Source organism: Anomaloglossus baeobatrachus, chromosome 5, assembly GCF_048569485.1.
Source record: "Anomaloglossus baeobatrachus isolate aAnoBae1 chromosome 5, aAnoBae1.hap1, whole genome shotgun sequence".
In the NCBI taxonomy this organism is placed as follows: domain Eukaryota; kingdom Metazoa; phylum Chordata; class Amphibia; order Anura; family Aromobatidae; genus Anomaloglossus; species Anomaloglossus baeobatrachus.
This window is the reverse complement of record NC_134357.1, coordinates 441,719,828-441,732,888: the sequence shown is the minus strand read 5'-3', so window position 1 is coordinate 441,732,888 and position 13,061 is coordinate 441,719,828. Positions and strand designations below refer to the sequence as shown.

At 46.6% G+C, this 13,061-nt stretch overlaps 1 protein-coding gene across 2 annotated transcripts in view; it reads right to left on the bottom strand.

The window, feature by feature from the left end:
* Window positions 1-10,340, bottom strand: part of GID8 (GID complex subunit 8 homolog) — a 30,526-nt gene extending 20,186 nt beyond the window's left edge. The window contains exons 1-2 of one of the 2 annotated variants that reach the window (XM_075350421.1): window positions 10,257-10,340; window positions 4,899-5,021 (exon numbers count right to left, since the gene is read on the bottom strand). In XM_075350421.1, coding sequence (XP_075206536.1) covers window positions 4,899-5,016 — 118 coding nt within the window. In that variant the 5' untranslated portion in view covers window positions 5,017-5,021; window positions 10,257-10,340. The other variant, XM_075350419.1, reaches the window with a different exon arrangement.
* Window positions 10,341-13,061: the final 2,721 nt, after the last annotated feature.

Genomic DNA, 13,061 nt, shown 5'->3' with positions numbered 1-13,061 from the left:
TCCACCAGATTCCCTGCCTTGGGTCTCCCAGAGCTGCAGCCAGAAGTCCTCCACCGGCAGACTGTGTGTAAAAATGGCTGACGGAGCTCTCAGGGAAGGAGGGAGCCGTGGGCGGCGACTAATAAAGTGCGGGAATCTGGTGCCCCACAGTGATCAGTGAGGGGGGAGGAGGACACCTAAAGTATGCTCCAGCCCTCACTGTCGACGACAGGTCGACCGTCCCGCCCTTACCCCTGACTGGCAGGCCCGGGGGCGGGAGTTATGGTACTAGGCCGCATGAAGCCGGGGACTAAATTTAATACCGCGGCCGGCAAACAGGTGCGGTCGGCGCGGTAGTCCCGGTCGTCATAAAAATACAGCAGCCGCTGCAGCGTCTGTGACAAAAACGCTCCATGCACCGTCCCCAAGGGGACACAGAGTACCTTTAGATGCAGGGCCCTGTCCCTGATGATACCAAGTCTCCTGTCCGTCAGATTCCCACAGGGGCTGCGGATGGAGCCCGGTCCCAGTGAATGGATGACCGGTTAGGATCCCACTTCTCCCAGAGCCTCTAAGGGATAGGGAAGGAAAACGGCATGTGGCTCCAGCCTTTGTACCCGCAATGGGTACCTCAACCTTAGCAGCACCGCCGACTTAGTGGGGTGAGAAGGGAGCATGCCGGGGGCCCTGTGGGGGCCCACTTTTCTTCCATCCGATACCATCAGCAGCTGCTGCTGACTAAAATGGGAGCTTGAGTGAATGTGTGCCTCCTTCAACACAAAGCATAAAACAGACTGAGGAGCCCGTGAGGCACGGGAGGGTGTATAGGCAGAGGGGAGGGGTTACACTTTTTAAAGTGTAATACTTTGTGTGGCCTCCGGAGGCAGAAGCTATACACCCAATTGTCTGGGTCTCCCAATGGAGCGACAAAGAAAAGACGTCTCAGAGGAGATCTCATTTATATGTATAAATACATGTGTGGTCAATATAAAGGACTGGCACATGACTTATTTCTTCCGAAAACAATACTAAGGACCAGGGGGCACTCACTGCGAGTGGAAGAAAAGCGATTCCAGCAGCTAAATTGGAAAGGGTTCTTTACAGTTAGAGCGGTCAGACTGTGGAATGCCCTACCACAAGAGGTAGTAATGGCAGATACTATAACAGCTTTTAAAAAAGGGCTGGATGATTTCCTCAGTGCACAAAACATTGTTGGTTATAAATGACTTAGTGACTAAATGTAGAACTGGTGGAGGAAGGTTGAACTAGATGAACCTAGGTCTTTTTTCAACCTAAGTAACTATGTAACTATGTAACTCCGTCGCACCAACACCTACGTATGTTTCGGTACTCCGTCGCACTTTACTGCACTTTGGACAGTTTGATTTTTTGTGAGCAATCTATTTTTCTCACGGACGCCTTTTTCTGGATTGCTTTTTGTTGGTGTCATTTTTTTACTAGAATTTGTTCCTTTAAATATCAAATAAAAATTATGCTTATACTGAAGGAAGAAGGTTTTGATGGCTGATATGTAATACGGATTACCACTCATTTTCCCTGCAGTGACCTGGAGAAATTCAGTATTAAATAATAATCATTCACATGTACTGGAGACTAAGCAATACATGACTGCACTGACCGATTCAGAGAGTCATTAGGAGAAGCAGACCTTTCTCACTTAGAAAAGAAATATTACGTTTTTGGTGTGAAAAAAATAAAATTCTTTATATAGATTCTATACATTTATGGCCTATGGTTCATTAATAACAATTGATCAAAAAGAAAAAAAAATATTAACGTGTATTAATGTTCCTAAATTATATATATGCCACAATCTGCACACTATTCAATGAAGCAGCTCATTTTGATCATCGCTGACATCTTGCAGTGCATGGCCCTTTAATGACATGCCATCAGAAACACCAGTCAGATCAGGGAACATTAACCTGTATGTCTGGCTTTAGTCACTGCTAATCCAGCCAAACAGGTATAACTGCTAATCTGGCAACAAACAAAAAATCAGTTCTGGATCATCTGAAAATGACGTACTGGTGAGGGATGTGACCTGGCGGATAATCTGAAGAGTCTGATAATCCAGCATCTCTGTGCTTTACTGTCTATGTGAGGATCCACATTGGTCCCAAACATCTTATGTGATGTACAAAAGGTAATAAGGGACCCCTGGGTAGGTTTCCTCTACTTTATAACACTGTGCATGGGCCCGGGGTGAGGAACAAAGTTAAAAAACTTGTACTTGCCTCCAGAAGCGGCAGCGCTCCTCTGCACTGGCTTCTGTGTCTCCCACCAGTCTCCCAGCATAAACTATGTTACGTGATGGCTGCAGCCAATCAATGGACGCTGACGGGCTGAAGCCTTCAAAATCTGTGTGAACAATAAAGTATCCATCTTGAATCTGTCCTGACCATGGACCCATAGATAGGTTTCAAGAGAACCTGACAGCTGATGCACGCATCTCGTGTATGGAGCAGCACGGATGAGGTACTAGCTGTATGATATCAGCCAGGTATGTCTGATTCTGAAACATAGCAGAGTTTCGGAGAAAAAGATGCTTTAAAAGCCACTGGGGACCAAGATGTGCTGTAGACCAGTAGGACAGGAGTGTTCCCGGTGGCCTTTATGCTCACACTGCTGTCTAGATGACCTAATGTTGGAGAAACCAGGAGTACTGAGGTAAGAAGAGGCTGCTCACACTGCTGTCCACCCTGTCTATATGACCTAATGTTGGAGAAACCAGGGGTGTTGAGGTAAGAAAAGGCTGCATTATTTGTCAAATTTGTATGCCACCCTTCTCCTGACACTCGGAGCGGCTCACATATACATTCGGCAACATTCTCCCATTGGGGCTCACAATCTAAATTCCCTATCAGTATGTTTTTTGGAGTGTGGGAGGAAACCGGAAAACCCAGAGGTAACCCACGCAAACATGGGAAGAACATACAAACTCCCTGCAGATGTTGTCCTTGGTGGAGATTGAACCCAGGACCCCAGCGCTGCAAGACTGCAATGCTAACCACTGAGCCACTGTCCATGCACTGCTGTCCACTCTGTCTATATGACCTAATGTTGGAGAAACCAGGGGTGCTAAGGTAATAAGAGGCTGCTCACACTGCTCTCCATCCTGTCTTTCTGAATAACAATACATGTTACATGTGATCTCCAGGTCACAGCAGAGAAGCTTCTTGTTGCACATGTTCACAGACCACTGTCAAAACACTAAGGCTATGTGCCCACGATCCAGACATGCTGTGTCCTGGACGCAGCATGTATTCTCCTGCGGGGCTGCAAATGCTCTCCGCAGGAGACAGCAGCTGCCAGTTCCCACATCAGGGTTTAGGCTACTGAGGTCTCTCTCTGTAATCCCTGCGGAGAACAGTTTTGGTTCAGCAGCAATAAATTGACATGCTGCGGCTTGGGAAGCTGCACCGCATGTCAGTTTTCGCTGCGGGCAAATCAAGCATAGTGGGCATAGGATTTCTATCAATCTCATCCACTGTGCTTGTACTGTACAATGCAGCGTTTTGGACACAGCGATAACACGCTGAGCGATAACACCCTGATTGTGGGGATGCAGCCTAAGGGTACGTTCCTATGATAAGTTTTTGGTGCCTTTTTAACACTGCATATTTTCCTGTGCCAGAAATGCAGCATCTTACACTTCCAGCATAAAGAATGGAATTAATAGAAATCTCATAGCCACTGTGCTTTATTTTTATGCTGTGTAAACTGACCTGCGGTGCATTTTTCAAACAAACAACATGCCAACTCCTCTTGCGGGTACGCTGACTTTTCTGCACAGACTTTTCCCACAGATAAACTTTAGAAGTGGAAAATCAGCAGGTAAAAAATTCACATGCATTTTTAGCACGTTTCAGAGGGGGAAACATATTATGTCATATTATGTCATATGTCATATTATGACATAAGAATGTCAGTAAAGTTTTGTCATACCCAAATACCAGAAACTTCCAAAAACAAAGCAGCTTTACTTAAAGTATGACACATTAAATAAAAAAAAAAAAAAAAAAAAAACAGTGTGAAAAACCCATTTACATAACAAGTGCAGAAATTCTTCAACATCAAGAACTCTCCAAAAGTTCATTGTGGGAAAGTAGCCTAAAGGGTAGGGTTTTGTCAGTGTAACAAGTTGGCGGACATTTTTGTCTACAGTGATTTCCTCCATAGACAAAACAATTGTGATTTGCTAATTAAAATATTTAGGAATTTATTTATAACAATATTTCATTTAGTTAACTTTTTTCGATTCCCTTGGAAACCTTTTAAAAGGGGTTGTCCACTACTTTTACACTGCTGGCCTATCCTTAGGGTAGGTCATCAATGTCTGATCGGCCGATCAGCCGTTCTCTGTCCCGGTAGCAGGAAATGCTCAGCTCCGGCGACTATCAGAAGATGGGGCAGCTCCGGAACTGAGCATTTCCAGCTGCCGCCGCCGGGACCGAGAACAGCTGATAGGCGAGGGGTGCGGGGTGTCCGATCAGACATTGATGACCTATCCTAAGGATAGGCCATCAATGTAAAAGTAGTGGACAACCCATTTAAGACTACTCCATGTAAAGGTTCACATTCTGGTGGACAATATATTACACGGAAGGTCAGATAACAGCTGACCACCAGAGGTTAGAGATCCCCTAAGTAGCTGTCTACATTAAAGAACCTCTCCACCTCCCAAAGGTTGTAGCTTTAAACAAAGGGCAAAGTTGCTGGTATCTGCCAAATTTATAGAATTTCTTTGTCTTGCTAATTTTGCATAATAAAAAAAAATGTTTTTCTGAGAGCTCTGAAAACTCACAATACTGCCAGTACTCAGAAATCAGCAGCTGCAATATAATACACCACAGACATTAGGATTATTGACCCTTAATCGCACACACAGCACTGACCGGTTACCAGGTAGTTCATGATCAGTCGGTTCATATCTGCTCTCTGGATGTGCAAGTTGTTCAGCTTTTCCATCCACTCATCCTTGGTGATCTCCTCGGGTTTCTCTGCATAGCTCATGATTGCTGTTAAAGGCAGAAAAGATATAATTAAATTATAAGGGGTATTCTCATGTTATGAAATTTGTATAGTTGCTTAGACACCATGACACTGAATACATTTGTAAATAACTTGCTTATTCTATCTGCTAAGAGAACTTTTATCTTACATTATTTACAGCTCATTGTAAAGAAGACAAACTAAGAGTCTGTCCGAAAATATAAAATAGCTACATTACAGGCTTAGGAGTCAACTCTTGAGATCCCCACCATTTCTCTGTAGTCTAATATTATTTACAGCAATGTAAAGGTCCATGAAACGATCATGAACAAGTACTTGCTTCACAATAATTTTGTATGCTAAACAGGCTGACGCTTATCCGATGAACGAGCAAAATGCATGTTCAGTGAGTAAAATAACCATTTGCACAAAAGATCATGACTCAGTAACACACTTCTTTAAATAAACAGGACCTGTGCTGCCAAGTACAATGGTAGCCTATGCGCACTGAACAATCTATTACAGATCGCTCACTGTGCATCTGAAGCTTTGTCGGCTAACAAGGCTATTAATCATTAGCAAACAAGTAGCTGATCTGAAGTCACTTAGTGCCTAAAGTCAACTAGTGTAAACTGACATTAAGGCTCTGTGCCCACGTGTGCGTATTGCATGCAGTTACGCTGCGATCTGCACTGCAGTGTAACTGCATGCGTCCTGCGTCCCCTGCACAATCTATGAAGATTATGCATTATCCATGCCCACGTTGCATTTTAGAACAGCGATTTGCATGCTGCCAAATCGCTGCGTTCTAAAAAGCAACATGTCACTTCCTTCATGCGCTCTGCATGCTGTCTCCATTCTGTCTATAGGGAGAGGCAGCATCCAGAGCGCACGAATTCTGCAGTCACCAAAGTTTCAGAACGGAGCTTTTCAGCTGCGCTCTGAATCGGACATGCAGTGACGTTACTACTACATTACAGATTTGCTGCGGAAATTTCTTGAGAAATATCTGCAATCTTTGTGCAGACATTTCCCAGCAAATCCTATGAGAAAAAAAAAAATAGCTGTGCACACGCTGCGGATTTTTCAAGAAATTTCCTGGAGAAGATTTTCTTAAGAAAATTTCTTGAGAAAATGAGCATGTCAATTCTTTTCCGCAGGTACCTGGCAGGGAAAATCGCGGCAAATTCACGGCTAATCCGCATGCGGATTTACCGCGGATTTGGTGTGGATTTTTCCCGGAGGTCCGGAAATCTTCCACTCCCAGAAGTTTCTCAAGAAATTTTCTTGAGAAACTTCACATTTCTAGTGCGCACAAAGCCTAATGCTAAAAACATGGCTCACTATCCAAAAGGCCACTGACCTGCGCGGCATCCCGCGGTTCACTATGGAGGTCAATGACCTCATGGACACTAAGGTAGGGAACGTCTTTACAATCCACAATGACATCTGCATGTGGTCATTATACTGCATATTTCTCACTTTTGTAATGATAGAAATCTGGGATATTTCAGTGCCGATTCTGTGATATCTGCAATGTGTGCATCCGCTGTTAGGATGAATTCACACGGAGCAGATTTGTTTTCTGTGAGTCTCATTCATCTGAAATCTGAGCAGAGGTAAAAATTATACACAGAAATCAAAAAGATCTACCGATGGGAACATAACCTAGAAATCCATCTGCCACTGCAGAGAAGTAAAGCAGCAAACCCTGCTGGACCCTGGAAGGAGCGGACCCCCACACCTACCTTATCTTATGGCTCTGGTGCTATACACTAATTATAATGTGACATCACACTGTGGAGAACAGGTCACAACAGCTGTGGGGTATCAGCCATTGTCATTGCTAACAAAATATTGGTAAGGTGAGACCACCAGGGTGGAAAAGGGAATAAACAGAACTGGGGAAAAAATGACAAGGACAAGCAAAGAACTAGACCTACACATGGCACATGACCACCAGGACATAAACTGTCTCTGTATCTACTGATTACCAGGGTGGGTATTCTTAAATCACAGCATTAATATTTCAACATCTCTGCATAAGGACAGTGAATAGAAATACTAATCTACAAGTATTTTTATGTTTTAAGGGGTCATTCCCATCTATAGAATTTATCACATGCGTAAATAGGTGATCATTTTTCGATGGTTGGGCGTCCGATCACTGGGTCCCACACTGGTACCGAGAACTGGGCTTCGAAATGTCCTATATGAAATAAGCAGAGGCAAGACATGTGCACCTACGCTGTACCACGCTACTTCCAGCGGTTCCACAGAGAATGAATGGACCGAAGTCGTACACGTGCACCTACACTGTACTCCGCTACCTATGGCGGTCCCGTAGAGAATTAATGGAGCGAGGCCGTACATGTGCACCTACACTGTACTCCGCTACCTATGGCGGTCCCGTAGAGAATTAATGGAGCGAAGCCGTACATGTGCACCTACACTGTACTCCGCTACCTATGGCGGTCCCGTAGAGAATTAATGGAGCGAGGCCGTACATGTGCACCTACACTGTACTACGCTACCTCCAACGGTCCAGTAAACAATCAATGGAGAGGAGACCGGAAATGTACACCTACTCTGTACTTCCCTACCTCTGGAGGTCCCGTAGTGAATCAGTGAAGTGGGGGCAGAACACATGCACCTACACTGTACTGAGCTACCTCTGGTCGTCCCATAGAGAATCAATGGAGCAGAGGCCGAACATGTACATCTACACTGTACTCCACTACCCACGGCTTTCTCGTAGAGAATCATTAATAGACCGAGGCCATACATGTGCACCTACACTGTACTCTGCTACCTCTTGGAGTGGGGACTGGACATGTGCACCTATGCTGTACTCCGCTACATCTAGTGGTCCCATAGAGAATCAATGGAGCAAGGCCAAACATGTGCACCAACGCTGCACTCCGCTACATCCGATGGTCTTGTAGAGAATCAATGAAGTGGGGGCCAGACGTACACACCTACTCTGTACTCCATTACATACGACAGTCCTGTAGAGAATTATTAGAGCAAAGGCCAGACGTGTGCACCTACGCTGTACTCCGCTACATCTGATGGACCCAAAGAGAATTCATGGAGTGGAGGCTGGACACATGCACCTACGCTGTACTCCGCTACATCTGGCGGTCCCAAGTAGAATTAATGGAGCGAGGTCAGACACGTGCACCTACACTGTACTCCGCTACATCTGGCGGTCCCGTAGAGATATCATGCAGCAAAGAATGAACATGTGCACCTATGTTGTACGCCACTACCTCCAATGGTCCCAAAGAGAATTCATGGAGTGGAGAGTGGACATGTACACCTACGCTGTACTCCGCTATCTCTGGCGGTCCCGTAGAGATATCATGCAGCAGAGGATGGACATGTGCACCTACGCTGCACTCCGCTACATCTGGTGGCCCCGTAGAAAAATCATGGAGCGGAGGATAGACACATGCACCTATGCTGTACTCCGCTACATCTGGCGGTCCCGTAGAGATATCATGCAGCAGAGGATGGACATGTGCACCTACGCTGTACTCCGCTACCTCTGGCGGTCCCGTAGAGATATCATGCAGCAGAGGATGGACATGTACACCTACGCTGTACTCCGCTACCTCTGGCGGTCCCGTAGAGATATCATGCAGCAGAGGATGGACATGTACACCTACGCTGTACTCCGCTACCTCTGGCGGTCCCGTAGAGATATCATGCAGCAGAGGATGGACATGTGCACCTACGCTGCACTCCGCTACATCTGGTGGCCCCGTAGAAAAATCATGGAGCGGAGGATGGACACATGCACCTATGCTGTACTCCGCTACAACTGGCGGTCCCGTAGAGTTATCATGCATCAGAAGATGGACATGTGCACCTACGCTGTACTCCGCTACCTCTGGCGGTCCCGTAGAGATATCATGCAGCAGAGGATGGACATGTACACCTACGCTGTACTCCGCTACCTCTGGCGGTCCCGTAGAGATATCATGCAGCAGAGGATGGACATGTACACCTACGCTGTACTCCGCTACCTCTGGCGGTCCCGTAGAGATATCATGCAGCAGAGGATGGACATGTGCACCTACGCTGCACTCCGCTACATCTGGTGGCACCGTAGAAAAATCATGGAGCGGAGGATGGACACATGCACCTATGCTGTACTCCGCTACATCTGGCGGTCCCGTAGAGAATTCATGGAGAGGGGGATGGAAACGTATACCTACGCTGTACTCAGGTACATCTGGCGGCCCCATAGAGAATCATTGGAGTGGGGGACGGACATATGCACCTACGCTGTACTCCACTACATCTGGCAGTCCCGTAGAGAATTCATGGAGTGGAGTTGCACTCATCTGGCCCCTGATCCAGTCTGATAGGACATTTCAGAGTCTTGTTCTCCAGATCAGCAGGGGTGGTCCTAGCAATCAATCCCCCCCAACAATTCTAAACCATCACCTATCTATAGTTTGGAATAGTCCCTTTCCGACTTATTCACTGTATAATTAACAATGGCGGTAGCTTTGTAATAAGATCAGTGTTTCGGTTTCTCAGTCTCCTTGACCTCTGCTTGCTGTGGGTGAATGGGACAATACTGATTCCCAATTGGGGGCTACAATTCTGCATAGATCTCACTCTTCTCAGAGGGTCCGCACTGTTGTGTCGGGGGTAGATGTCATACCAATACGTTGTAACCATGATAAGGACAGATTTCTGCCCCGGATTGGCAGAGCGGGTACAATAGTGGCAAACTCTCCGCTGTGAGAAGGACTAGGTTGCTCTGTAGCCCGCTGGACACTCTGCTGCCATGGTTACTAGACATGGCGGCGGAAGGGACTGAGGTCAGATAATGGCGATGGTGACAGATAAACCTGTCTTATTATTTCCCCCAACCCTAATGACAGATGGAGAACCTGGTGCGGCCACACAATTATAAGGCGAGGGGGACAGGTTGTCCAGTATCTATCAGCTTTTCCCATAGATGAGCAGATTTCCAGCACAGGAGCCATTGGTGGAGGATATCTGCGAGTCTATGGAGCAGGACACAGAGCTGTGAAGATGGAGGAGGCAGAGACATGAAAACACAGAGAAACACTGCACCAACAGAGTATGGACGGGAGCCCCGGATGTGACCCGAGCCCAGACGCCGGGTCCGCAGGCAGATACCTGAGCCCGGCTCTCATACAATGACCGGAAGTCGGCACCGGACGGCAACACCATGGAATGACACAATCCTCACCAGCCCCCGGTAAACAGACGCTTACCGAACTTCCGGCGCTGACGTCACCTGAGCACCGAGTTCTCAGCGCGGGTCACGTGACGCGGCAGCATCGCGAGGTTTGGTCATGTGATTGAGGCTGTACGGCTAGCACATGCGCAGTACGTTCTAGCTGGCTTTTTACTGGTTGCTATAGGCAACTGATAAAGTTCTGCACGGCCAGTTGTCACTCCAGACATCCACATGCTCTAGTTGTCAATCTGTAGTGATTTGTTTCCTTCCCTCCATGATTTCACTGACATTGTAATGATGTGTGAGCTCATACAGTAACAGCAGCACCACAAAGCACATACCAGTGTGATCTATGGGAGTAATGATTGGAAAAAACTATTTCAACATTTACAATGTAATATCTAGGGCGGGTGCGGTGAGGGTGGGGGCGTCCGAGAAGGTATTGAGGGGCGAGAAACCAAAAAGACCAATATTCTGGGATATTTTCAGCAGTCGGTTGCAGTCCAGCCCCTTCCACCATCAGATGTGATATCATAATGTCTGCGGCCTTCATGCTAGAGAAAACCTGAATCCAAAGATGTGTCACTTATTAGGCCCCTTCACATGTCACTGAAAGGAATGGTTTTTATGTGTTAAAAATGTGCAAAGATAAATGATAGATAGATTTTACATCTATTAGCCAAATAAATAGTATTTTAAAAAGATAATGTGGGCTCAAGCCTATTTTTGATAACCAGCAAAGGCAAAGCAGACAGCTGGGGCTGGTATTATCAGGCTGTGAATGTCCATGGTTATTGGACCCTTCCCAGCCTAAAAATAGTAGCCCGCAGCTGCCTCAGAAGTGGCACATCACACTAGATGCTTCAATTCTGGCACTTCGTCTTGGCTCTTCCAAATTGCCCTGGTGCAGTGGCAATCGGGGTAATGGTTCATGGGATTGATGTCAGCTGCATAATGTCAGCTGCCATCAAGCCCTGGGGTTAGTAATGGAGAGGTGTCTATCACATACCCTTATTATTAATCCATTAGGTAAAAAAAAAACAGACACACAAGAAAAAATTCTTTCAGTAAACACTCCCCAAAACATTCCCTCGTTTACCATTTTATAAAAAAACAAAACACCCCATGCAAGTCCGCCGTAGTGCAGAGAATCCACCAAATCTGTCGTAGTCCAAAAAAGGATATTAGAATAATAAAAAAAAAAACACACAGAAATAAAACAATACACTTACCCTCGGTCACCACTGTATTCAGAAGAAAATAAGATTTCCAGCTGGTCCGACGTAGTCCAGGGATTCCAACGAATAAAGTCTGTGGAGCATCGTTCTGTCACTTCATAGACTTTGCTTACAAGCATTCCGGTTCACGCTGCGCTGCATGAGACATGGTGCTTCTGAAGAGCGGTGACATTAGTAACTTTACCCCTGTTCAGGGTGGCCGGGTCACCAGGTCATTCCAGCAAATGCTGCGCTGCGTGACACCTGGTGCCTCTGAAGAGCGGTGACATCAGTAACGTTACTGCTCATCAGAGTCGCCGAGTCACACACAGCGCAGCATGAACCGGAGTGACATGGTGACCCAACCTCCCTGAACAATGATAACGTTACTAATGTCACCACTCTAGATACATTCCTTGAGGAGTCTAGTTTCCAAAGTTTGGTCCCTTGTGGGGCATCTCTTCTGTTAATAGAGGGGCTTTACCAATATGGCATGGCACTCGCAAACCATTCATGCAAATGAACTGTTTCCCCACTCACCAGCAGTGCCAGCATCTCTGATTGGTTGCAGTCAGACCACGCCCCCACCCTGTGTGACAGCGTGTCTGTCTGCTTGCAATAACAGACACTGTGCGTGTCTATATTGGCGTAAAAATAAGTAAAAAAATTGGCATAGGGTCCCCCTCTTATTATGATACCCAGCACATATAAAGCATACAGCTACAGGCTGCAGCCCCCAACCATGTGCTTATCTTGGCTGTGTATCAAAATAAGAGGGACTGTATGCGACTAATATTTTTTAAAAAAAAATATTTAAATAAATAATTTTAAAAAACGGTGTGCGGTCCCCCCAATGTTAATATTCAGCCATGAGAAAGCCAACAGCTGGTGGCTGGTATTCTCAGGTTGGGGAGGCCGATGGTTATTGAGCCCCCCAGCCCAAAAACAGCCTAAAAACAGCAGCCTGCAGCCGCCCAGAATTGTCAAATCCATTAGATGAGATAATCCTGGAACTTTACGCGGCTCATCCCAATTGCCCAGTTGCGGTGGAAATCGGGCTAATAAGTGGTTATTAACAGCTCACAGCTGCAACTAAAGGCCCCGTTACACGTAACGACGTATCTAACTTTATATCGTCGAGGTCAGGTTAGCGACGTCGCTGTGTGTAACAGCTCCAAGCGAGTGTTAACGATGGAAAATACTCATCTTATCGTCCATCGTTGACACGTCGTTCCTTTTTAAAAAATCGTTGATTGTTGAGGACGCAGGTTGTTCATCGTTCCCGAGGCAGCACACATCGCTATGTGTGACACCTCGGGAACGACGAACTACAGCTTACCTGCGGCTGCCGGCAATGCGGAAGGAAGGAGGAGGGCGGGATGTAACGTCCCGCTCATCTCCGCCCCTCCGCTTCTATTGGCCGGCCGCTTAATGACGTCGCTGTGACGCCGCACGAACCGCCCCCCCTAGAAAGGAGGCGGTTTGCAGGCCACAGTGATGTCGCTTGGCAGGTAAGTCCCATGTGACGGGTCCTAACGATGTTGTGCGCCACGGGCAGCGATTTGCCCGTGACGCACAACCGATGGGACGGGTACGCTCGCAAGCGATATCGCTAGCGATAT